We start from the raw sequence: 27,984 nt of genomic DNA, 5'->3' as shown, positions 1-27,984 counted from the left end.
TTAACAGAGAATGAGTAAGTACATATTCCTAGGGGTACAACCTCTAAATTGCAGGATGATATCTTAAGCAATATATATTTTTTTAATTACTTAAGTAAGTACTTGACTAAGTAGTTATATAGAGCTGATATAAATATATACCTCTAGGGTGAATAAAAAAGACAACAATTCTAATATAATGGAAGTGGGTACTTGGGGTTTGAGAGAAAAACCTTTGGTAACGGTATCACACATCTTTCAAAAACTGTGTGTTTTTCACATAACAGGTGGAAGTTAAATTAATTCACTTATGAAAATTGTTAGCTGATTCATAAACTGATTCTAATAATGCCAAAACATGGGTATTAAAGATGCATGAAAGAGTTGGGGGAAAAAAAGCTTTACAGAATGTAATTAAAAGAGCAATTTTTAGTTTTTGTTACTATTATAAGTCCTCGGGACAATGGGTTGAATTAGTCTTACTCCTTAGTTCCTGTTTTATATTATTATTAGTCTACATAGGGCCTCTCTCTTTTTCTGTAGTTATTTGTTCCTTTTTTTCCACATTCCTACCCTCATGCCTTTCCCATATTATTTTATATACTATATGATTTTATAATTTGATAAGTAGATATGGAAATAACATTAACAAATCAAATATTGTAACAAGTCAAACATTCTTCTATATCAACTAAAGTCTTAGAAGCTTTGATACTGAAATTGTATACATTTTGGCTCTTTTATTGGCAAAAATAAGAATTACCTTTAATTACCTTTAATTCTAAGTTTCTTATATTGGATATATGTGGCAATTTCATAAATTAATTTTGAGAATTAAGTTGATCTTTTTTTTCTTTCTGGGGGAGAAACATAGTTCAGAAAAATAAAAACACGTGGTCCAAATTTTAAATAATCAAAAGATACTTGGAAACCCAAAAGTTTTGCAACATTATATATCTATGTCACAATGTCCTTCTCAAACTCAATCCTACCTCCTGCTAAATATATTTGTTAATTTATAAAATTCTAAATAGTTCAGTCTTCTTTGAAATATATAAAGTATCCTTTTTATACTGCCTTTCTACATTCCTCTCATTGAGAAAATGCCTGGCTGATTCTGACAAGCACACTATGTGATATTTTGGATGCTTATCTTAATAGAACCAAAAACTTTTCACACAGATTCACCCCTCATTACTCACAATAATGCCAAGTGCTATAGTCCAAGCAGATATTTATTATTTTCTATATGAAAGGACATTAGAGTAAGGCTATTTCTCAGTGGAGCAGGGGAATAAAAGTTTTTCTGAGTTTTTGTTCCTTATACAGCTCCATGTAATGAGCTCTTAGAAGACATTGCAGAGCTGCAATTTAAAAACCCTGTTTAATCAGCCATAGTGAGCTACGTGTGATTCCCTGTGGAAGAACTTTGAAAGGAATTGGGTCCCTCCTCCTCCATCCAGTGCATCACCAGGAATTGCTTGGTGATCAGGGTCTGCCCTGAGAGGCCACAGAGAGTCAAGGGCTGCAAAGCTGAGTGTCTGCTTGTCAGCGTGGAGGAAACAGCAGAATACAAATCATCAGCTTTGTTTTATGAATATCTTTATTTACAATGCTGGAGTGGAATTTTTTAGAAAAGGAGTGCAGCATTTGTATTGAATCTGTCACTCAAGCTCCAATGTTGATTTCTGTTTTATAAATGATCTTGCTTTCCTATTTTTTTTCTTTTTTTCCTTTCTACAAGGTTACTGTCAATGTCAGAAGATGTAAACCTCACACATACATTGTATGGGGCTTAGCATGAATATTGGAAGGAAAGAAGTTTGTTTGATAAAAGGGGATAATAGCATTCATTTAAATTAAGCATATTTGATTGCACAGGGGAAAGCGAATTTTCTTTGGGAGTTTTGATTGAATTTTATTATAATATAAAATTTGATGCCACTCTTTTATTTTTCTTTGACCAATTCCCAGCCTAGCGTATAGTCTATGTAAAGTGCCTGTCACATGGAGTGATGTCTTTGTTGAAAGCATTTGCACCCACAGAGAGCGAGTGACCCTCAGGGATGGCTAGAAATCTCCCAATTTTGACAAAAATCCTTCTCTGTTTAGAAATTGTAAAGCTCAAGCTATAGACTAGGAAAATGACAGAAAGAGCTATGTTTGGTTTCATGGAATTTAACCTATTTCAGCAAGCCTGAAATACTGGAGAAAATAATACCTGAATTTATATTTATGTCAGGCTTGCCGTTGATGGCGAAGGTTCGTGTAAAGGTTACTCCTAAAAGAATGTCTATCATTCTCACTCTGCAACTTGTGGTTTCTGCTTCTTCCAAATCCTACCCTCTAGAACAATACGACGATTTTAAAATAATAAAGAAACTGTAATTTAATAGTCCATCTCCTGTAATGATTACACATCTCCTCTCTTGTAGCTCACAGCAGCTGGAGGACAATTGACATTTACCATATCATATGACCTCGAAGAAGCAGAAGAAGAAGATACAGAACGTGTACTCCAGCTTATGACTATTCTAGAGGTAGAGTACAGAGAGGGTCATTTATGTTCAACTCGTTGACACACCTATGTTATTTGTGGTTATGCCTTACCTGGTTGGTTTGACATTAATTTACATAGTACTATAGAAAAATATCGTATCTTGGGGATTTTTTTCTGTGCCAGTCTTATGTTTCACTCTGGGACATATCCAGAAGACTGAGTATATTCATTGAGTTCCAGTGATAAAGGAGGCCTTAAGACCAGCCTTAGAATTTAAATTAAGAACACAATGGCCATGTTCCCAAGGAAATAGTTATGATAAAAGTATTTAAGCAAATGCTGATTTACGTAGTTGTATTTTTTCCGTCTCCCCCTGCTTCCCAGTAGAATGTACTGGCTACTTCTTAGTTTACATGAGGCAGAAGTAAATGAAAAAGGAAACTTGTTTATTTAGGTGTGTTTAAATCTTGACTTTGAAATTCCTAATTTAGGTAAGAAAAATATAAGAGAAACCACTTTCAGGATTTGGAGGGCCACAGGCAATTCCCAAATGCTGGAAGCCTGAAGTATCTAAGAGGACCTCTCCCATCCTTTCTCATACCCCTTCAACCAACACTCACACGTAGTCAAAGACACACACTTGCATATACATTGGTGAGTCTAAATGAGTTGAAGTTCATAACACTGGGCTTTGTTGTTCCTTGTCTTGAACCTTTCTTAGGTGTGAATCAATGACAAAATTCTTCCCCCAAAATGAATATTTCCCGTGTTAGATGAAGTGGTCCGGATGATCTATACAGAAGGTGCCAAAAAAATGCATACACATTTTAAGAAAGGAAAAAAAAAACCTCTATTAAAATTGTAATAATATATACCAATAACAAAAGATGAATATAAGTCATGTGTATACATTTTTTGGCACCCCCCGGTATAATTACATATGCATGTATAGATGTGTGTGTGTCTATGAAACTAGAAGTAGATCGGGGAATTCCTTTGCTATAAAAGGTGTTCTCTAAATGTAAAATGGTGAGAAGTTATATGTCATTAATATGAATGAACTACGTTAGGAAGGATACCCTAAATGTCATAGGTCAGTCAATATACTTCCTATTATGATGCCATTGTAAATATTAGACTGTATGGGTTTATCTTGTTTTTTGTCCTTAATATAGAAAAGTCCTTTAAAACAATAAGTTAAACTACTCTATGTTTTCTTCCTTATTTCCCTATATAATCCATGTGCACTATAAAATAACATATTTGAAATATACAAGTTTTGTACACTGTGTAAAATCAAGGTATTTGTAATCACATACATGTTTGAATTTCTAGATATCTATTATTTTAGTTAATGGGGAAAGTAAGGACATACATAACAAAGAAGCTTATACTTTGTAATACATCTACTTAAGGCTATTATTTAAATTGCCTTCTCTGCCTTTCATATGTACCAGAAATATGCTAAATGACAGTGAAAGCCAACCTGAAATTAAAAACCTACTGAGGATAATCCACAAAGTGGAGAGTTCAAATGTGGACACTTTTTCTCCTTTTGTACCCTCTTTTCATGGTGTCATCCTTTTATACTTTCTCTTTCCCTTAGGGAAATGGCTTGACAATCAGCACAGCCCAAGACGAGGTGTATCTGCAACCATCAGAAGAGCACATTAATGTAGTGTCACTTAAAGAGGAATCATTCACCATACATGGCACAAATATCCCAGTCAGTAGAAAGGAGTTTATGACAGTGCTTGTGGATTTAAAGAGAGTCCTCATACAGATCACATACAGCCTTGGGATGGATGCCATCTTCAGGTAAACTCAAGAACTGCATCTCCCCGTGTTCACACATTTTCTTGGGGGCAAACAAACTTGCCTGTGTTAGAAGAGCGACTTTGAAGATGGGGGTGGTGGGTTGTGGTCTTCACGTAGTAGATAATAAAGGAGCACTGGTTTTCTGAAAAGCGTTGCTATTCAAGCTTTAAAATTTTAAATACCTAGACGGAATTTATCTTGACCCTTTATTAGTATTGGTGATTCCTTGATAATTCTGCCAGAACACATGATAAAAGGGATCCCGAAACTGAGAAATGCTGTACAAGAAAATAAAGTCTTCTTCGTGATGACTCAGATAGAGGGAAACTAAAGAGATATAATTCCAGGGTCCCCATATTCAGATAGTGGTTTGCAAAATATTTTCTTCCATTAATTAATGAGCTAGTTTCTGACTTAATGGTATATAGTTTGTAAGAAGAAATATAAGCACCTTCATTTAAATAGTCACAAGTCTTTTTATAAAACACTGTCAGACGATAATGGCTGAATGGTATAAAAGAAAGAGGATGAGCTTTGGGGCCAACTTGCCTAGGCATTTAATAAGCTCTATTGCTTATTATATGTGTGACCTTTGTCAAGCGATTGGTCCTTGTGGAAACATGATTTCTTCATGTGTAAAATAGAGATAATAGAGCCTACCTTGTAGGGTATTGTGAAAATGATGTGTGATAATTATGTAAAGTGCTTATTACCTAGAACACTTCCAAAGGTCAGTTCCTTTTTATTCCCCACTTTTTTTTTCTTTAAAGAGAGAACTCCCTGACTTGAACCAAACATGCCCATATCTGACTTACTGTAGGCTGCTATGTTTTCCATATATACAAAAAAAAAAAAGACATTTGTCTGCCAAAACGTAAACTTCACCTGTGTCTGAATGAGTCATTTTCCTTTCTCTTTTTCTATTCTAATAATAAATAACACAAGCTATCATGGAAACTACCTTTTAAATTAGATTAAGTTAGACAATAAAATTTGACTATAAACTGACAACTTGACATACCCATAATCAAAGCAGTGTCTCCAGTATTGATTTGTCTACAACAGGTTTATTTTTTTCTTATTGCTGATGCTTCCCCAGCCCCATCATTTGCTTGTGCTACCTCATTTGTTTTTCACTTGTAGTATTTCAACTAAGTGTAATCATCATTACCATCTCCCAAAGGAGGGAACTGCAGATTCATAAACAGAACCACTGCCAAACAATGTACCTCTTTTTCATAAGCAATTCTGCTAGAAGCTGGGCTAAAATGCCATCAAGAGGAGAAGGAACATTTAGGAATTAATTATGTTTTTCCCCATTTAGAAAATAGAGAATGTCATGGTGTTTAAACAGTATCAAGAGATGAGTCCTCTGGTTTTCAAAATGAATGACAACCAAATTGACAAAAAGTAGCTAGGGGGCTTATTTATTTTTGTCAGCGTTCCTTCGCAGACTAGTTAATCCAAAGACATTTACCCTTGATTTATGTCAGAGAATTTCAGTGTCTGCCCTGCTTAAAATCGTCAGTTTCTTTGGAAGCCTTTTGAAGTTTTCCCATACTCAGAGCAACATGTTTGCAGAGCATGGCTATGTGAACTGACACAGGAGCTAATCCAAGTAGGTGGCTGCTTTCTGGTTCAAGAAGGAAAAGCCAGTGTCAGATGTGAAACTCCTACCCACTTCAGGTGAGCTGAAAGGCAGCATGACTCCTGAGTTAGTAAGCTTCTTACATTTTATTTATCTCTGATCTACTAGTGGATTGAGTCATATTTGTAAAACATTACTTGAATTGATTTCAACTTGTCTTGCACAGTAGGTTCCTGACTTGGTATACAATTTGTGTGCAAGCACAAATACATTGAAGCTATCTCAACAAAAAATGCATGTTTAGAATTATTGAAGAAGGATTTGCTCCCATGGTAGTCCTATCAGCAAATGGACTTAGGTTCCTCAAGTTATGTATTTATAGTAGTCCCCCCTTTCTACAGTGGATATGTTCCAAGACCCTCAGTAGATGCCTGAAACCACAGATAGTACCAAACTATGTTTAGTGCTATCTATAGTTATACTATGTTTTTCCCATACATACATACATATGATAAAGTTTAATTTATAAATTAGACACAGTAAGAGATTAACAAGAATTACTAATAATAAAATAGAACAATTGTAATAACATACTGTATTAAATGTTATGTGAATGTGGTCTCCCTGTCTCTCCCGTAATTTTTAGATCTTTCAGTCCAAATCTATTCCATCCATTTATGTAACCATCCCTTACTTAACAGTAAATGACTTGATGTCATTGTTTCCTGAGATGCTTTCCTGAAGTCTTCGTAGGGCTCAGTGCTTTCTGGTACAACACATTGCTATCAAGAACTTTCACCTTTTCACTTAAAGGAAGCACTTTATGGCTTTTCTTTGGCACAGCTGGAAGCCAACATCACCACTCTTGTGCTTGGGACCTTTATTAAGTGAAATAAGGGTGACCTGAACACAAGCACTGCCGTACCTCAATGGTTGATCTGAAGGTGGCTACTAAGTGACTAAAGGGTGGGTAGTGCATACAGCATGGACACACTGGACAAAGGGATGATTCATTTCCCAGAAAGGACAGAGCAAAAGGGTTTTGAGATTTCACTACACCACTCAGAACAGTGCGCAATTTAAAATTTATGAATTATTTATTTCTGGAATTTTCCATTTAATATTTTCAGACTGTGCTTGACCATGGGTAACCAAAACCATGGAAAGTAAAACTGGGGGTAAAGGTGGACTACTATAGATGGAATTGAATAGTGAAAGGAGAACTGGGCTGCAGATCAGGATTTTGACTTTTTGTTCTCAACTCAGCTTTTTAATAGTTGTAGCCACACATATAGCTTTGACCCCTTTGGATTTTAATCACCTCATCTGTAATATAAGGAGGAGGACAATTGCTTGCCAACTTCAAAAAGGTCACTATGCGAATGGAATTAGAAGGCTGTGAAAGCACCTTGCTAATGGCAAATCAGCACACAAATCTGAAGCATTTCTACTTGACCTACATCATACCAAAGAAGAATATTTTCTCCAAGTACCATTAAGATTAGGAGAATTCTAGAATAAAGCACATACTGATATTTCTAAAATCGTGACAGTTTTACTGTCATTTGTTTTCAGAATGCTGAGGCCCATACCAGAAAATCAATTGATTCCCTTCACATTGTCTTCATTGATAAAGTAAAGATAAAAATAGAAAAATTGTCATTTTTCTTTCAAGAATGTAAAAGAAATCAACTAATTGTACATCCTTCTCTTTTAAATTCTCCAAACCTTATATTTAGTAGCATCCTTAATATTTAACTCATCAAGGAGTCCATTCAGCTTTTCTTAAACACCTATTTAATAAAGAACTTTCCAAGAAAATATATTTCTATTTAACTTTACAGTAGATATTAGTATAGTTCATCAAATTTCCAATCTCCTCCTTTTGGAATATTTCATTTCCCTAATCTTTGAGGGTAGATGTGATCATATGACTTGATTTGGCCAATGAAATGTGAGCAGAAGTGATTTATCTCTCACACACACACAAACACACACACACACACACACACACCCCTGAAAAGCATTGAATTGACAGAAAAAGACTGTCTGATGCTTATTCAGCTACCAGAAGATCAAAACAGTCTGAAATATTAATAGCACATGAAGGTCAGCTACCCTGAACAGTCATCCAGACCTGTAGAGAATTTTACATGAGTAAACTTTTGTTTTCTGTTAAGCCGCTGAGAATTTGGAGTTGTTTGTTACTACAGCGTAACTGAGCCTGTCATGACTCTATCATGATGCGCCCATGTGTCTTTATTGCTTGAAAATAAATACAGAATCTTTTGAATTTCTTTTCACATGACTTCTAGAGTAAATTTGAGTGTTTTTTTGGTATCAAAAATATTACACAGAATTTATGTAATACATAATTCAGAAAAAAATTCCTTACTAAAAAGTCTTCCTGATGATTATAGAAATTGTGTTGATAGTATACTTTTTCCTTTTGAAATTAATGATACTGGTGATTACCTGTATAATTTGAAGACATTATACTGGTAAGGACTCTAGGACTTAAAAAAGGTTTATGCAACTTCCTAGGTATCAGGCTGTTGGTAAGAGGTTCAGCCAGTATTTATACCCACATGTGTTTCCTCCCCATAATCCTTGACTGCCTCTCAAATCTACTCTTTAAATATTGGATTAATTCAGTCTGACAACATTTACTGAGCACCTTCCCTGTGTACCTTTCTAAGTCTCAGTTCCCTCTTCTGTAAAATGGCAGAAACAATATTTAACTTTCAAGATTGAAGGCTAAGTAAGAAAAATGATGTATCTAAAACACCTGATATGCTACCTAGCATATGTGGAGAGGCAATGCAGGGTAAAAGATGATCATTAGTTTTGGAGTCACACTTCGGTTTGAATTTGTGCTGTATCATTTGCTAACTGTATTATGTGGACAAGGCGCTTTACTTCTCTGAGCCCCAGGTCCATCATTCATAAATGTGGACAAAAACATGATTATGACATCGGGTTCATTGATACTTAAATGAGATGTCTGTCATGCCCTCCATTATAATGCACAGAGATAGTAGACATTCCCTACATAATAATTATTATGATGTAATAGTTCTAGCCTAAGCAACAAGGATATGAATATGGATAAATTATCATTGAATTTAAAGACAACATACTGCAGCATAAAGAGCAAGTGTACATTTACCATGGTATAATAGGGCAATAGAAGTGTGAACAGGGCATAGTGGTGTGGCTGAATTAGGAAGATATATGAATTCTCATATTAACATTTAATATATTTTTTATGAATGGCTGTAACAATAACAGATTCTGTCAGTTATTTCTTTTATTTGATGTGGGATTGAAAATGTTCGAAGAAAATGTCTAGTTCTTTCCTAGGTGGCCCACTCAGATATTGACTAGGCCATCAAATCATTTTGTTGAATTTTTATGAATAAAGTAAAAATTATCTGGATTCCCAAATTGAGTACTTTATAGGACTTCCACAAAGATTTTAAAAAGTTCTGAGACATCATCTTATATTTTAATCAAAATGAAATAGATCAAAGAACCATAAGAGCAATAAAAATCTTTATGGTGGCTAACCCAAAGTAATATTCATTTAAGTAGAATTAAATGGATGGTTTCAATACATATATAAAAAAAGGTGGATGGAAAAAAAATAATTATTTAGAAAATTTTCAAGATAAAAGTCTTGTTTCAAAGAATTTTTAAATTTTATTCATTTTTTTAGTGAAGCATAACATATCTAACTCTGGTGGAAAATATAATAAGACAAAAAAATTGAAAAAATTTTGAAGGCGGTACCAAGACAATGTTTATGATATTGCAACATTTCAATTCTAGCTTATATAATTATGTGTTTTCTCTTCATCCATCATCTTATCTGTATATGCGAGTCATCAGAAGAAGAAGAAATAGCTGGATAAACATTTGACTTAGTTGATAAATCTTTGATAGTTCATGCATCTCCAAACTTTACTACTTTATTATTGACAGCATTATGTATTTAAATGAATGCAGCCTAGTATCAAGAAAAGAAAATGACCATATTGAAGGAAAAAAAACACACACACACACACAAAACTAGAGTCTTCTTCACGAGTAACACTTAAAACTGTTAAACACATTAAAATCCCATTTAACAAATAGCAGAACCTAATGAACATTGGCACTGCTCAGTGAATACTAATGTGGAATATTACCGGAAAAGTTGTTTGTATGTTAAAATTTCTCATAGCTCCAAATGGTTACATAGATGAAGGAGAGGAACATCTGTTGTTCAAAAGACAAATGAAATTTGGCAGTTGATTGAAAATTGTTTTGTTATATTTTAAATTGTTCCTTAAAGAAGTACTCAATTACTCATTTTCTATTTTGTAACTTTCCAATACTTTCTTTACATTTTGCTTATCAATTTTATATTGAAAATCCTGGGACTATATCTGTATACAATTGATTAGTCTGCTGTTGAGTGAATTGTGATATCCTTTCCTATGATAATCAACTAGTATAGTAATCATGAAATCATATAATTCTGAAATTATAGTGATCAGAAATATAAGTTCATCATATGGCAGTCTACTAATTGCAGGCAGTTAAGTGTCACAATACCTTCAAATGAGTTCTGGCCTTTGGCCTCCAGTCCTAACTCTAACATCTGTCAATTTATTTTCTTTTTAGATCCAACAAGTAATCTGTCTTGAACTTATCTGATTTTATTCATCTGAAATATAGATACTAATCTTTAGTATATCATTTGTCATGTAGTATGTTACTAGTTGTTTGTAATATTCATCTATCCACTCTTTATTCATTTAGGTATATAAATATGTATGCATTTAGTCTTATATCTATCCATCCATCAACAGAAGTGTATTGAGCATGTATTGAGATGATCAGGCTAGGTATACAGATGACATAGCAGGGTCTCTGTTCTCAAAGAGTAGCTTGTAAGCTCATGTCAACATAAGCAAGAACTACCTTAGTTTAGTAACTCTTCCAAACCTTATGTTGTGGTGAGAAAAATTGCCAGATACAAAAATTTCACTCCTATGTCTATCCCCCAAAGAATGAAACACAAGTACTCAAAGAATACTTCTACACAAATGTTCATAGAAGTACTATTTTCAATAGCCAAAAATGGAAACAAACATCCATCAACAGATGAATAAATAATCAAAGTGTGACATATTCATAAAGTAGAGTATTACTCAGCTATAAAAAGAATAGAAATGCTGATACATGCTACAACATGGATAAACCTTGAAAATATTATACTAACAGAGAGAAGCCAAACGTAAAAGGTAATGTATGATTCTATTTGTGTGAAGTATCTAGAATAGGTAAATCCATGGAGCTAGAAAGCAGATTTGTGCTTACCAGGTGTTGAAATGAGAGTGAAATAGGGGGTGACTGTTTAATAGGTAAAGGGTTTGCTTTGGGGCTAAAGAAAATGTTTGGAACTAGGTAGAGATGGTGGTTGCACAACATTGTGAATGTACTAAATGCCACTTTAAAGTGGTGACTTTAATATAATGTGATTTTCACCTCTATTAGAAGCAAAGAAAGAATTCCCAGTGACACTTCATGTGCAAGTTTATTTGGTGAAAAAAAGCAACGACCATTTTAGTGATTTTCTAAAACTCTCTGTATAAACCAGAACATTGTAAAACAGTGATTTTCAATGCTTACCAGTTTAGGACCTTCTGCCAGGTTGTCTAAGTTTGTACCCCCAGAGAAGAAAGCATCTAAGAAACAGTGTTGGATGAGTTCATCTGTAGCTAAAGATAATTCATTTGTATTTAGAGGGGCGAGCTAGCACTTGGCACCTGCCGATCCCATCTAAAGGCCTATTTTCTGAGATTCCAAGTTGATTTTCCTATGCTACATCTTGACATGTATGAATTCATATGTAATCCAAAGTACTATCAAAATCCTAGGATCAGTAAAGTGAAGGTAAAAACAATGACGATTTTAGAAACTTGTTGCTGAAAAGTTTACAGCTTTGTTAAAATGTATCTTTTGAAGAGACATTTAATGAGCCTATTAGCTTTGCCCTCTGGCTTGATTATATTTCCAAAACTGGCAAACTCTTTCGCCAATCAATAAAAAAATCTACCACCACTCTTGAGAAATCAAGTACAAATGTATACCCTAGCAAGAGTCAGTTACATCTTTCTTATGGTTAAAGGATGGCATACTATGTGTTATGGCAGTCTATCAATCATTTTAAAAAACAATGATTATCATTATGCATCAATAGCAGTCATTTAATTTTGTGCTCTTAAGATTGAAATTTATTTTGATTCATTAAAATGACAAAAAACTAATTTGGGGACACAAATAGTATTTCTTGTACTAATCATGTAGTCATTTTTATCCCATTTCAACAGTCAATGAAAATGTCAATAAAATGCCTACTATTTGATAATCACACGCATGTATTCTGTCTTATATCAAGAACTTTATTATTTATTATTTAATCATTTAATAAAACTCATGATGTATGAACTTTTATATTATCTCCATTACATAGATGACAATATTGAGGCCTAGAGAGATTAAGTAATTTCTCCTTGGCTATCGGACTAGTAAAATAGCAGACATAGGATATGAATCCTGGTCTATCTGTCTCCCACGTTTGTGTTCTTAACAATGAAGTTCTAAACATTTATTCTGTTAAAAAAAATGGGAAAAAGCTAATAAGGCACCAATAACATTTATGTAAATTGTGAATGTACGTTGTTTGCAAAATTTTTGGAAGGAAATAAATCCATACACAACTATAACATACACATGCTGTATACCACTTATATAGTAGCATTTTTCAATTTAGCCAAACCAGCTTTTCCTAAAAATAATGAGTGATACCAAATCACTCTACTAAAATAACCAGACTATACAGAAGTACTAATAAAATGAAAACCGTAGATACAGAAACCAGTAAATTTAATTTAGGCCCAGAACAAATTAAGAAAATAGTTCTAATTAATTCAACTGAAAATTTGAAAGTTAAATGTGAGATTTCAGCTAAAAGTGAGTGTTTCACTTTTACCTACCAGTGTGGAGATTTATTTCTGAGAAAAACCAAAATAACTCTCATGTTGTCCCCTTCCTTCTTTCCTTCCTTCCTTCCTTCCTTCCTTCCTTCCTTCCTTCCTTCCTTCCTTCCTTCCTTCTCCCTCCCTCCCTCCCTTTCTCCCTGCCTCCCTTCCTCTCTGTCTCTTTCTCTCTCTCTCTCTCTCTCTCTCTCTCTCTCTCTCTCTCTCTCTTTTTCTTCTTCTGTGTTTTCAATCTAATGTCTCAGACTGAATATTCATTTCTACTATTTCTCCATTTTTAATCCTCTGTGCCATACTCTTTTTCTATTTTATTCCTATTATATCCTTCTGCTTTTCTAGTTTAAATGTTAAACTTTATCACTTATATGAACGTTTTATGTTCTTAGAATCCTTCAACTATGTGATTTTAAATTTTCTATCTCAGAAGGAAAGACAGAAATAAAGAAAGGCAAGAAATCAAAACAACCGAAAAACAAGAAATCAGCAAGAATGTTCTCATATCTTTTCAGTATTTGATGGTGGTAGTGGTTGTGAGCACTTTTTACTGGGCAGACTTGACCTGATATAATGAATGACCAGAACTTCAAGTTATACATATTCATTAGCCCTCTTTCTTAACATAGATAATTTGCTTATATTTATGTTATTATTACTACACTATCCCTTAAGCTATTTAACACCTAAGAGCGTATTTGCTTATTTACCATCTCTTTTTCCCTTCTGCCCCAGGTTGGGCCCTGTTGACCTTGAATCTGCTGTCCCCTATCCTACTGACGGGACCTTTGCTGCAGCTGTGGAAGTTTGTCAGTGTCCACCAGGGTATACCGGCTCTTCTTGTGAAGTAAGTTTGCTAGAATATATCCTCACTGCATTCCTGATTCCTTCATCATTGCTTTCAATAAACTGTTCTAAAGAGTCATTTCTTTTTTTGTTTTTTTCCCGTCAACAATTGCACAAATCATAGTGTATTATTTAAAGAAGGAAACTGAATGCCTGCCAGAAAGTCATGGCTTTCAAATAGAGTGTGACTCATATAATGTCTTCTTGAAATTATGTTTCTTTTTTAGATATTTTGCCTTACAGTAGCTGAAAATGTGATGTTTTTGTAAGTGTCTGTTCCCTAGTTAATCAGTTGAAATAATAGGATGGTTGATAATGGCATAATATTTCAAAATATATCCCCTTTCGTTCCCCTTTGGTACTTACAAGAAAGGTATCACTATTTTTGTTTTTACTTTTTCTCTATTTTTTAATCCTGTGTACCACCCACTTTTTACTTTATTCCTAAGAATATAGCCCACATTGCAGTCATTTGAAGGACACAATCTCTAAAATGTCAAGAACAGAGTATGTGGAAGAAACACCTTGATCTGGAAAATCCCGATAGGTCTTTGATTTGTATAGCACCTACAGTTTGAGATATTTATTGTTGTCTCAGTGTTCTAGATGCCCAATGATATTAATGTTTCTTACTTAATACCACAGAGTATCATTTTAAGGTAATGATTTTTATTTACTTCTATGTATTTTCTTTAGGTAGTTTGGAAATTGATTTTACTTGAAACCTGCTCAATAACGTAAACACCATTTTCCAGATAGAGGCATGACTTGCAGATAAATAGGAGCTTAAATTCTTTAAACATGGTGCCTTTAAGGAATCATTTGAGTGTGCTAAGATGTTCCACTTCAGCACACTACCCATTATGCCATTCATAGAGAAACTCCAGGCATTGCTTTGTCAGTTTTCTTATACTTGAAAATAAGGCATGCTTCAAGAGGATACACAGCGTTTAGAGTCATATTTGTGACAAAATGTATTGCCTTTAACTGTGCTCAGATTTACCTATCTAGAAATACAACTAAATGTAGTTCGTTGAAGTATTTACTTTCCCAAAATTCTCATAGAAAAGAGAAAAATAGTTGTGGAGATGAATTAGCTCTATCAACTCAAATTTGAACTTACATGTAAAATGCATACCATATTTAATGAAACATATTCTTTTATTAAAAGACTAGCAGTTTTTATTTCAAACCAGAAAGCTGTCTTTAAATCTTTAAATTCCTATTTCAATTAGAATAATAAATACATTGATTCTATTCTTGCTTTAATACTTATTCCCACATTAGTAATTCTCATACCCTTCACCATCTTTTATACAAGTTCCAAATGCCCATTAAATATAAAATTTTATGAATATTGGAATTGTTTAATTGGCTATACTTTTTGTTTCTTCTCTCCTTTCTTCAGAAAGATTGAGAATCTTTGGTACATTAATGCCCTAGATGCTGAGGAGATTATCAAGAAGATTACATCATAATCCCTGCCTTTAAAGATCTAACAATCTGTTTAGGGAGAAAGAATAAATACCTACGAAAAACTGGACCACGGCACTATAAGTGGTACAGAACATAAGTGGTACAGAACATAAGTGCAATAATCCTTCAAAGTGGTGAGAAATTCCAGTGGAGAGAGATGTCACAGAAAGTACACTGGATTGAAAACTCTCAAATTGGATGCTAAATAATGGTAACACTTAGGTAGGAAGAGAGAAGCATTTGCGTGTAGAAGAGTCAGAACAAAGAAGCAGAAAAGGGATAATAAAAGCTTCCTGTGCCTCTCACACAATAATTGTTTGATAAATAAAGTTACTGTTTGGTAAATAAAATAATTTAGTTGAATCAGGAGACAATTCTGGAACTCGAGTTTCTCTCCGACCTCCTCATTTCTTCTACTCTCTAATAATTCCTTCTTTTCTTTATCAAAACGTCCTCTCCCCAGACTTGCTATTATCCATTCCTATCCTTTCTTGATTTCATTTGCTTTTTTACTGAGTTCACAAGGCCAGGCACTCTAGCTTTGTCAATAATATGAACAGATCCTTTAAGAGCTCAGGTGACTCCAAAGACCATTAATATTTTAATTCTAGATTTCCCAAAACAGATCAAACAGCTCCTTTTATTTCATCTGGGGCCACAGTGTTTATTCAGAATCATTTTTCTCATATCTACTTGACATATAAATTCCTCTACAGTTCATCTTTCAAATATTTTCTGTTTTCTAGTATCACCATAATTTATTTCACTTGAAGGGTGGGATAGGTGAGGAAGTGGGATATTGAAAACAAAGCATTTTAATTCAAATCTCAGTTTCCTCTTCTATATAATGGAAATATTAACCACCTCTTAGAAGTGGCCATACTTTCATTTAGCTAACAGGTATTGATGGCCATCTATTTTGAGACAATTAAGGCCTTTGACATGGATGATAATGTAATGAACAGCACAGATATGATGCCTGCCCTCAAGGACATTACATTTATTGAAAGGCTAAATAGTAAGCCAGAAGCCAAATGTAAATAAATGTGATAAATGCCATGAAGAAAATAAACAGGATGCCCCAATAGAGGTACTGAGAATGGGTGTAGGAGGAGGAGCTGGGAGGGACTACATGATAGAAGCTTGTCAGAAAAGGCTCTCGGAGGTGGTCACATCTAAACTGAGATTAGGGTCACCAATGTAAAAGGAACTGATGAGGAAGCGGGATAGAGTTTGGACCTGAAAGGAGGCAAATATGGCTGGAGCTTAGTAAACACGGGGAGAGTAGCAAAAGATGCTATTGGAGGAGCCAGGCCAGTAAGAGCTTTGCAAATGTGATAAGAATTTGGGATTTATTTTAAGTGCAAGGAAATCATTTAAAGGTTTTGAGCTGGTAGTGCCATGATCTGAGTCATATTTTTTTGAGAAAAAAATATAACTACAGTGTGAAGGACATATTGTAGAGGGCAAAAATGGTAAGAAGAATGGTTAATATGCTATTTTGGCTGAACATAGTGGTAATAGTGATTTGTGTTAGGCTAATGGCAGGGGATGTGTTAAGTTGGTGTGAAAGTTATTGCGGGCTTTGCAATTATTTTTAACCTTTTAAATCACAATTGCTTTTGCACCAACCTAATAGAAAGACATATGTTTATTCTACATATATTTTCACAGTAGAACCAATAGGACTTACTGATAGACTACATGCCAGAGGAGAGTTGAAAGAAATAAAGCGTTAATAAAGAAATAAAGCATGGGAGAAGAACAGCTGGGGAGGGGAAGAGGAGGGTGGAATCAATGGTCCATTTTAGAACTATTAGGTTTGAAAAACTTGTGAAGTGTAGATATCAATTTACAGTTAGAATATGCAGGTCTTGAACTCCGAATATCTGTCTGGTCTAGATAACGTGTGTTTGGAAGGAATCATCAAGTATAGGACTGCATAAAATTACCTAGCAGAGAGTGTAATAAAAAAGAGAAAATGAACTAAGTTCCCAGAAGCTCCTGACAATGAGAAGTAGAGTCGAAGAGGAGACAGCAGAGGCAAAAACTCGGGGACTATGATGTCACGAAAATTACAAGTAGAGGGCATTGAGGGAAAAAGGAATCAACTAAGCCAATGTTGATGAGAGGTCAGATAAAATGTAATTGCCCATTGGATTTGGCTACCTGAAATTTGGTGACATGGGCAACAGTAGTTTTAATTGAGTGATGGTGGCAGATTAGAATGGAACAAAGAATGAAGGGGAAGTGAGGAAGAAAGATTTTTTTAAAGTAGTTTTACAAAAAAGAGAAGCAGGCAGGTAACTAGAAAGTTATGGGATATTAAGGAAATAATTTTGTCATTTTTTAATTTCCATTAGTTAATTTTTGATGGAGATACTAGATCATATTTTTGAACTGATAGTAATAATCCAATAGAAAACAAAGCTATTACTGATGCAGTACAGAGGGATAATATTGGGAAGACAATAGATAGTGGAATACTGAATACAAGTGGAGCCATATTCCTTTGAGAGGATGAGGAACCCTGAATGCCCCACCCGCATTGTTCCAAAGGGGAATATAGCAAATGGAGATACAATGCTTGTGCTTCTGGACTAGATAGTGGAAAGATGACTTCCAAAGGCTTCAGTTGTCTCTCTGACTAATGAGATGAAATCAGTGGCTGAGAGAGGTAAGGAGAAGGAGGATGTGGTATAAGTAGTACATTTGCAGAGTATAAAAATAAAGCTTATTAATCAGAATTCCATTAATATTTGTACTGAAGAAAACAAATCAGTTCCCTGCCTATTACCAACATGCTTAATTTCTATCCCCTTCTGGATATGTAGCTTCACTAGTTTTAGAAATGTATATTACAGAAGAAAATCTCTTCTATAATGAATTTAGGGTGGCAAAAATTTTAATGGGGAGGAATTAAGGAATGGAAAATTACACCTTCTTTTTTGTACTGTCCAAATTAAGAGGAAAGTTGCTTTTGCTTTCCTTACAGACATGAAGTATTCACACATCCTTTTTTATGTGTTTGTTGTTGATGTTCAAATTTAAGAATCCTTATATCCTGAGGCAGAAGGAACCTTTCTAACAATACACAACACAATTCTATATACTTTATTACTTCAGTGATTTCTCTCGTTTTCATTTTCAACTGGGAAAAAAAAAGGCCTTTTCATGATATAGTGTGTTGTAGTGACCCATCCAGAAATATAGTAAATACCCACAAAACACAATTATAACTCGAGGGAGATCATAAGCTCCTAAAAGGCAGCTATGTTTGCCCCCTGCCCCCCCCCCTTAGTTTGCGTCCTATCCAATTTGTAGTAATCCCCACAGAATGGCAAGTTAATTAAGGGCGATGGTTGTCTTAGAGCTGTCACTGACACAGGTACTCTAAGACGCAAATATCCTTTTTAAAATCAGAATTCTGTTTTTACGTGATAAAGTGTTTCATACTTCACAAAAGGAATGATGAATAATTAAGAGTTCTAGTAGAATAATACCATAAAACAAAACATCAAGGGAATATATGGTAAATAAATCACAAACTGTTGTGTGTAAATTTGAGAAGGTATGATAGGATGAAGGAAATTCAAAATGAAAGATAGGAATTTTATGTGTGTAGAAATCTGCGGTGTATGTGATCAAATGTAAGGTTGGGGTGCTACCTTTCTTCCAAATCATTGCAAAGATTTTCTGAAGTGACAGTGTTAAGGACAGTTTGTATGTGGGAAAGGTAGCACATTCCAGAGAATCAACATTTCTTGGGATAACATTAGGTGCTAAAGTTCTCTTAAGAATCCTATTATGTTGGCTGCTTTTTTTCAGTACTTTTCCCTCTATATTCCTGTCTGTGCTTTTTACTTTGAGACTTTCTCATTTCAATTCTTTATATCTCTGCTTTATTTTACCATTTCAGAAGAAACACCAAGCTAATGCTTCCTCTAATCTCATTCCTGCCAATAACGCTAAGGTCAGTACGAAGCCATGTCAGGAGGAATAGCTCTGTAGCGATGTTTCAATACTGACAAAATTTTGACAAGCACATTTGCTGAGTTTGCTACCTAAATATATTTTCTTTATCCAAAAAAGACAAAAAACAAACCTTTTTTTAAAAAATCCCTCAGACTAACTTGAAGCCTTCTCTTTCTTTTAGTCTTGTTGGCCTAGGCACAGACGAGTTAACGGCACAATTTTTGGTGGCATCTGTGAACCATGTCAGTGTTTTGGTCACGCGGAGTCCTGTGATGACATCACCGGAGAATGCCTGGTAAGTGCTTTCTTCTTTGGGAACACTGACTGACAAGGCTGAAATCAACTCAATTGGCCCTGCAATTCAATTACTATGCTTCGGACCTTGAACACTTGAGTCAAGAAGTGATTTGACAGAGATCTTTGTACTGAACTGAGTTGGAAGTTGAAAATGCTCTTTCATATGTGCTCTCTCTCTGAATAACAGGTATTAGGAAGCGTTTATTCATATTAGCCTACGGATTGAATTTGAATCAGATACATTAAAACAAAACATAACTAATGACGGAGATACCAATCTACCATTAATATATATGGTTTCAATACCCTCCATAAATCTATCAAAAACAGACTGTATTCTAACAGGAAATGATTTGTATCACCATAATATGAAAGTAAACTATAACCTTTATGATAGACATAATTCAGTTTTTTTCACATTGAGAATGAGAGCACACTGCATTTTTTATTTTAAAATGGCATCATTTAACTAAATACAAAGCATCATATGTAGATTAAAAAGCAATAAATATATGCAATACATATTCTCCAGAGCTGCTTACTCCTACAATTAAGTTTACACTTTAACCAGAAAAGAAGCTCTACAAAGGGCAAAGCACTTTCTATCTTGCTAAGGCCTTGGATTGGAGAATAATGCTTTATAAACCATTCTGATTAACTCAAGGGCATGTTAGTTTTATATTGTCTGACATGCATGAAGCTTGAAAGAGCACTTCTCATTTCATTAGTCTTGCAGAAATACAATTTGAAACAGTGCCAATTTAGGAGGATATCATATTCTCATCTCTCTGTAGAATTTAAGGCGGACTTTGTTCTCTGTATTTCTTAACGTTCTCTCTTTCTCTTGCTCATTCTCCCCTTCTTTTCTTCTACTTAAAAGCTTCTGAGAAAAATCCAAAATGAAGATTCATGGCTTTTGTTTCAATGTAATTTGGCATTTAGGTTTATTGATGCTCTTCTGTTTTCTCTACATAGGATTTTGTTTAATTGCATTGCAGCATAAAGCATGATAGCCTTAATTTGTGGATCAGTGGAATTTTCAAATGGCATTTTTATGACTATAAAGACTAAGTAATTTTGATTTTAATTATACCATAAGTCTTTTAAAATGCACCTTGGTAAAAATATTGAGTTACCTTTAAACACTTTACTTACAGGGAACAGGAAATATTCAGACCAAAATTGATACGGACTTGCTTTACTTAAACTTAAAAAGACAAAAATAAATATATCACAATGCCAGACGTATGATGTCACCAATAGTAATATTTTATGTTGAATTCATTATCATTAAATCAGATCATGTGGTTGATCCATTGGACTTTGTGATAGTTCTAAGAATGGAAGCCCCCCTTTTTTATAAGAATAAAATAGTTTCATTCAGCATAATTTTGCGAGGGAGAAGGGTGAGAGCAATGGTTATTTGAGGCTTTTTAAAATGAAACCGAGTTTGTTGACTGTTTCATGAACATGGAGATAGGAGCCCATCTTCAAATAACAGGGAATCTTAGGGAAACGGTAGAATTCTAGATGATAGAGAATCTGGTGTTTCCTGGGTTTCCCATTGTGGCTGGTAAATAGATGATCATGTAAGATATTTTCTGAAGACTTTCAACTCTCCTTTATCTCCTTTGTGGTATTGATAGCTAAGTGCTGATATCCCATTTTGAGCACAAAGACGAAAATATATGAATGTTGCACACCAAGGGCATTCTTGTTATTCAGTTGACGAACACTTTAGCCTGTTTATTATTTATGTTTCCTTCCAGCATGAAACAGATAATTTAAAGTTACAGATAAACCTCTTTTTAGTTAGCTTGGCTTTGAAATCTGATTAGAAATTAACTAAAATGTATTTTTCATACCAGAACAAAATCCAGACCTCTGTTATAGTGTGGATCTATATGAAAAAGTAATTTAAAAAAAAAAAAATTAAAGTTTATCAGGGTGACAATTGTTAGCAAAGTTACATAGATTTCAGCTGTACAAGTTTGTAATTCATTGTCTATATCTCACCAAAGTACATTTGAAGTGACCCAGGGAATATTCAAAGCCACATGGGAAGATTGCATACTTACTCCTTCTCATTGTTCTTGTGGTATGTAATGTGAACAGACATTTGGAAAGCAGTTTTGTATCACGGCATCTATAAAAACAACCAGCACATCAGAGTAAACTTTTCATCTTTTTTTTTTTTCAGTTGTGGTTTCCATTATATTATTGGCTAATGTGCTATCGTTTCAATTTCAATACCACTTGAGTTTTAAGATTAATTTTGGTATTTTTATTAAACAAAATAAGACATTAGGAAATGTAAGAAGTTTGTACATGTTATTTTTCTTTTAAATCTTTAGTTAAAGAAAAATAGGATCTCTGGGTTTTACAAGGATTTCAGTTAAGGTTTAGAAACAACATTTTCAACTAGGTTAAGACATAATAAGTTTTATGATCTTATTTTTCAAAACTCCTGTCTTTGAAAATATTATTTTGATGGTCGTTATGACAATATGCCAAGAACATTGCAAGAAACGTACAATTTTTAGTAATAGCCAACTTTAGTTAACTTGAAAACTGAAAGTAACTAATATGAAGATGAAATCAAAGAGGAAAATCTTTCTTCCATTTCATACATGCTTTGCACATTCTATCCCATTATGCTCTTATTTAGACAACCGTTGATGGTGAAGCTAACCTCTATGCTCTCTTTGAAAAAAGGTTACTAAATAAATCTGAGACAATTTAAAATACCTTAAAAAAAAACTTATTTTCAAGTACCACCAGATACTAAGTAATTACCTATTCACTTGTGGTTGATGAAACTGTCACGGAATTTCAGAGCTTGAAAACTTCATAAATCATAGGCTTTAGCTCCCTTATTTTACACAACATAAGTTAGAGGTTCAGAAAGCTAAATGATTGGACTTTAATGTAATATCTTCTACTTAAATAAAGAATCTGTCTTTTCCCAAGGAATAAAACAAGCTATGTTCACAAGTATGTGTGTGTGTGATTTTTATTAAATCTACTTACTAAATGTAATTAAAATTGAGCTTTTCGAAAATATACATAAAATATACTGAAATAAGTAATAATTCAGAACTTTTGTTAAATTAGGTACACTAGCCCAGTGGTCATCCAGATTAATAAAAATTCAACTTACAATGAATTTATATTTTAGCTCTTTTCTCTATTTGGTTCTAATCATAACAAAGTTTTTGCATTCCTAAGCTCTGATGAACTCTTTTTCAACATGAGGGAAAAAATTGCAATTTTGTATGCTTATAAAATTAAAAATGTATTTCAGTCATCATGAATCTATACTGTATGATATTTAATAGGTACTAGATAAGTTTTATTGTACCATTGGAGACTGAAGAAGTTATGTCTGCATGATGCCAAACCATCATACAAATTTACCTAATTGTGCTATTGGAAGCTTTATAGACAATTCCATTGCTTGATTAACTGGATTGTTCACCTTTAAACCAGTCTTGATGAGTTTTGTGAACACAGCCTGAATTGATGAATGTACTTTAATTATCATGAAGAAATAAAGATATAAATTATTTTTATTTTTTGTTTTTGAAAAGGACATGGGTCCAATAAATACTAATTGTCAGACAAACTCAGTTTTAATTTTTAAAAGTGTGTAAGGGAAATTGTTATATCCCTTGTGAGTTCAATATATATTGGTATATGTTGAAAAGTTTTCAATATTCTCATTATTTAATTATGAGTCAAACAAGCCCCTCATAGATGTAATGCATTAGTGCATTGTCCAAACAATCAGAGTCCACTAAGGTCCAAATTAATCTCTGAAGTCAGCAGTCCATAGTCCCAGAGGATTTGTATGATTAGTCACACTTCTCCTTAAATCAGCAATTTTAAGCTGAACAATTGATTTTTACCTAGAATCAGCTACAGTTTCCATTGAACATATTTTATTAGGGCTCTATGACTAGTCACACATACACATACACTCACAATCACATGTATTTCCTTAAGAAAAACATTTAAAACTAAAGAAAAAGGAAATATGATTTGCATTATGAAAAAAAAATAATGAATTTCAGTCTTTTTTTTTTTTTTGCAAGTATACATATGCTGAAACTAGTGTGTGGTTTATAAGCTAGATATTTAATTAACTTTCAATGTTATTTCTCAGCTGTACAATCGATCATTTAATGTGGAAAATTACTCTTCCTGGCAGGGAACAGACTAATGACTCTGTAGACTTATTTTTGGTAACATGTTGTTGCTTGAGATCAAAATAATAAACTTCGATGTGCATTTCTTTCTTAGCACTGTAAGGATAACACAGATGGCCCATATTGCAATAAATGTCTTCCTGGTTTTTATGGCGATCCGACTAAAGGGACCTCTGAAGACTGTCAGCCCTGTGCCTGTCCACTCAATATCCCGTCGAATAAGTGAGTAACAAACCTGCTCTCATGAGTTGGCCAGCCAGTTCTGTAAGTTCATTTTTGATATAGAATATACCCTTTCTCTTGTCACACATAAATAAATAATAAGTATATGCATAAATTTCTCAGGAAGGTAATACGAGTTTTTCTAAATATAAAATATTTAAAGTTATGACTGTTTATTCTGCAGAACTTTCAATATTTTAGCTATAGTTTTAGTGATTTAATATCTAAGAGAAAAACCTCAAGTGGAATTTCTAAACTAACTCCAAAGAACAGACATATTTTATACAAACATACACATGTGCACACACACACATACACACACACACATACATTTTCATACTGTGGTTAAATTAAAAAAGACCATTGATATAAATGCTGCTCATTTATGTCCCAGTCTCACACTATTTATTTTTAAATCTTGAGCAAGTCACAAACCCCTCAAAAAAGTAAAATGAAATCAATCTAGTGGGCCTTTAATCACCAGTCCCAACCCTTAGTTATTATAGGGTATATCATATTATCTATATCTTTAAATATATGTATATATATATATATATATATATATATATATATATATATATTTCAAAACGGTCATAATGATAAGCATTATATTATAAATTATATGAGTATTAAAATATGGGTGATAATTGGCATCTTATTTTGCATAAACTAGATGTTGAGAAAGGTTAATGCAAACTTTAGATAATTTTTGTAGTCATCCAGTTTTCTTCCTTCCTTCCCCTCTCTGTCTTCCTTTCTCTCTCTCTTTCTACTCCCCTCCCTCCCTCCCTCCTTCCCTTCCTCTCTTCCTTCTCTCCTTTCGTTCTTCCTTTCTTTCTTCCTTTTTCTGTTGTTCACCTAGAATAAGAACCTCTTAGAGAAAAATTTTAAAAATATATATTTTGTCTGCCTCTTCCTCTTGCCTTTTAGAGGAACACTCTGTTTCAGCTGCTCTAATTCACATTCCCTCAGGGTGGCCATCCTTACGTAAATACATAACCAAGAAAATAAAGCCTTTTTTTTTTTTAAGTGGGGTATACTATGTTAAACCAAAATGAACATTTTTTTAATAGTAAAAAAATTGTAAATAACTATGATTTTAAATAGCCCTTTTTTTTGAGAACCCTTTTAAAGAAAAGCTTGGTGCTTAATAAAGTTCATATTATAGTGCGCATTTTTCAACTATTTAAAAATGCTGTATAACAACAATTTGTAATAATTTTTTAAATGAAATCTTCCAGCTATACCCTTTTATTGTGAAGGTGTTAGCAAGTTGGTCATACTCTGAAATCTTATCCAAGACACTACTAATAAAAATGGTCTCTTGATAGAAGAGTCAATGAATACTGTAATCTAAAGACTTTGAGAATAATTCTGTCATTAAGTTTAGAAGTTTGCATTGGAATTATGCTTCTTAGTTTTCAGTCAACATGAAACACTGGTCCTCTTACCAACAGCCTTTCTTCTTCAGAACTTTCCACCTTAGTCATTGGAAAAGAGAAAGAACTAATGTTTAGTGAAAACAGATTACTATATTCTAGGCATAGGATCAAGAACTATATTTGGTACTAGTTTATCTTCAAAAACAAGCTAAAATGTGGATATTATTGCACCATTTTATAAATTTAAAAAAAAAAAGTTTCTGAATGGGAAAATAGCACTATGGTACCAATTCTGGAGCTATAATTTCTTGATTTACAGGCTGAGTTCCACACTTTTTCGCTGTGTGACTTTTGAAAAGCTACTTAAAGTCTCTCTGTGTTCGACCTGTCATTATTGTGATAATCAGGACCATCTGGTAGGGTTGTTGTGAGAATTACATAAATTAAAATCCACAGAGCACTTAAAACAGTGATTGGACATCGTGAGCCCCAAATAAGGATTATTATCAAGTAACTTGCTCAGAGTTATAAACTATTAAAGTATCAGAGTTTGAATTTTAAGTTCATGTGCTTTCCAGTCATCTACAGTCTACAGTGAAGATTTCTTTAACAAGCACACTGAATTTTAAGTGATAACATTATAATCTACTAAAAGGGAAATTGGGTTAATATTGTAATCAAATCATTTCCAGAGTTTAAGGCATGAGCCTGGGTGGGCACAAAACTAAAGATCATTTGGCAACCAAGAGTGTCAGAGAAGAAGTAGTCACAAAAGGAAAATCTGGAAACTAATGAATATATGAGAACAAATTAAGTTCTTTCACAATTAATGATTAGTCAGCCCTATCTTGACAATAATATGACACAAACCTTGCTCTCTGGTATATTTGTGAAGGATTAGATCATGCAATGGAAGACCTACACATTCACTATGGCTGAATGAATTCTCAGGAACCATCCAATATACACGAAACCTATTGTTCAATACGATCTTTCACTGAAGAAAGCAGAAGGTTTGCATCTCTTCATTGATTTGCATTGAACTTCTTCTCAGACAAAAAGTCATAGGGTCTAACTCCCACAGCTGTCAATACAGCAGGGCTGGCCATTCACAGTACCAAGGGCATCCTAGACTAATATTTTGGAATTATGTAATTGATTGAACATGTAGTGCTTATGGATTAATCCTCAAGCTGACCAACATTACTATAAATGCAGAGAGCCATTTACAAGAGAACTTTGTTTGGGTAGTTATAGGCGTTAATGGCCCATCCTTCTCTGTTTACTATGTTTCTACCTTAATAATGGGTTTCAGTTGTGTTCCTAAAAGGAAAAAGAGTCAGCAGGCATTAAAACACCATCCATCAGTGCCAAAGGAATTGAGGTCCCAGAGTCCAATGATTATATTTCCCAAAGTACACATATATTTATTCCAATTTTGTATTTATACAAATCTTGATTTTAAAAAAAATAAAGACAATTCAATAACAATATTGATACAAGTATTTAAAGATGGTTTCATTTACATTAAATAATTATTAAATTATTAAGTAATAATTTTATCCTTACAAATAGAATTTGGAGTAGAGTAGTAACCTATTTTAAATTCCAACTTTAAATGTGGGATTTTCATAGTAGAAAGAGGGGACAGTGACAATCTGCTTATTTATAACACCCTAGAAGATTGTATCCAGAGTTATAAAGTCTTTTAAATTTTAAACAACTTGGAAAATTAACATAATTTTTTGCACAATTGTGATGAGAAAAATTCCTATTAATCTAATAACCTGACTGTTTAACATCACTAAATAATGAGACATAATGCCTTAGGGGAACTCTCCTTTTTAAAAAGCTTTTAAACAGTCATTACTGTTATAATCTGAGTTAGAAACTCTGATGAATAAATTGAATATAATATATTGAATACATTAAATATTAATATCTTGATATAATATGTGAATATGAATGTACGATATCAATATGAATATGCCATATATATATAGCATGTAATTCAGAAGATGGGATTTGGATTTTCACAGGTTATTCAGAAAAAAAAAATCAGCTAAAGGTTGCTCAACCTTCATCTAGAAGTGTAAAGTGTAGTAGTGATGATTTTGCCTTGGTGATTTATCTATTTAATCCCTGGTCATAAATCTTATAAATCACAAGCATTTTGGTTCCAAATTTCTTACATAATATTGCTAAATAAATCAGATGTGTAGGGAGATAGAGATAGATTGGTATACTTATCATGATGTATGAATACAGACAAGCATATACTATTTAAATTATACATATATATCAACTTCATCAACTTTTTGCAGTGTCCACTCTTTGCTTAGCCTTCTCATTTTGGTGATGTATATATTCTAGCTATAGATTGTAACTAGGCAGTAAAATTTATCTCTAGAGAAGCAAATGAAATTGTAAATATTTCAGATGTTTTATATTCGTTAATTTCTGGCATCACATTGCTTATAGATTAAATATTATATGAAAAAAGAAACATGACTGTCTGCCCTTGAACACTCAGAAACTCAGGATGTGTTTGAATAGATATTATTGAAATCAGGTTTTTATCAGGTATATAATAAAATTAGAGGTATTCTTGGCACAAGGCTGGACAGAAGGTAGGCCTCCAGTAAGTTCT

General features: G+C 33.5%; 1 protein-coding gene across 7 annotated transcripts in view; it reads left to right on the top strand.

Moving 5' to 3' along the window:
* Positions 1-27,984, top strand: part of LAMA2 (laminin subunit alpha 2) — a 521,442-nt gene that overhangs the window by 292,948 nt on the left and 200,510 nt on the right. For 4 of the 7 annotated variants that reach the window (XM_074333561.2, XM_088795459.1, XM_088795457.1 and 1 more), the window contains exons 13-18: positions 2,415-2,519; positions 4,086-4,297; positions 13,664-13,775; positions 19,170-19,223; positions 19,407-19,520; positions 23,825-23,952. In XM_074333561.2, coding sequence (XP_074189662.2) covers positions 2,415-2,519; positions 4,086-4,297; positions 13,664-13,775; positions 19,170-19,223; positions 19,407-19,520; positions 23,825-23,952 — 725 coding nt within the window. The remainder of the gene's footprint in view (positions 1-2,414; positions 2,520-4,085; positions 4,298-13,663; positions 13,776-19,169; positions 19,224-19,406; positions 19,521-23,824; positions 23,953-27,984) is intronic. The other 3 variants (XM_074333566.2, XM_074333563.2, XM_088795458.1) reach the window with 1 other exon arrangement.

Source organism: Rhinolophus sinicus, chromosome 2 (assembly GCF_057876585.1).
Source record: "Rhinolophus sinicus isolate RSI-liver-muscle chromosome 2, RSI-T2T, whole genome shotgun sequence".
Classification (NCBI taxonomy): domain Eukaryota; kingdom Metazoa; phylum Chordata; class Mammalia; order Chiroptera; family Rhinolophidae; genus Rhinolophus; species Rhinolophus sinicus.
Note: the sequence above shows the minus strand (reverse complement) of the source record. Positions and strands in the feature narration are given on the sequence as shown.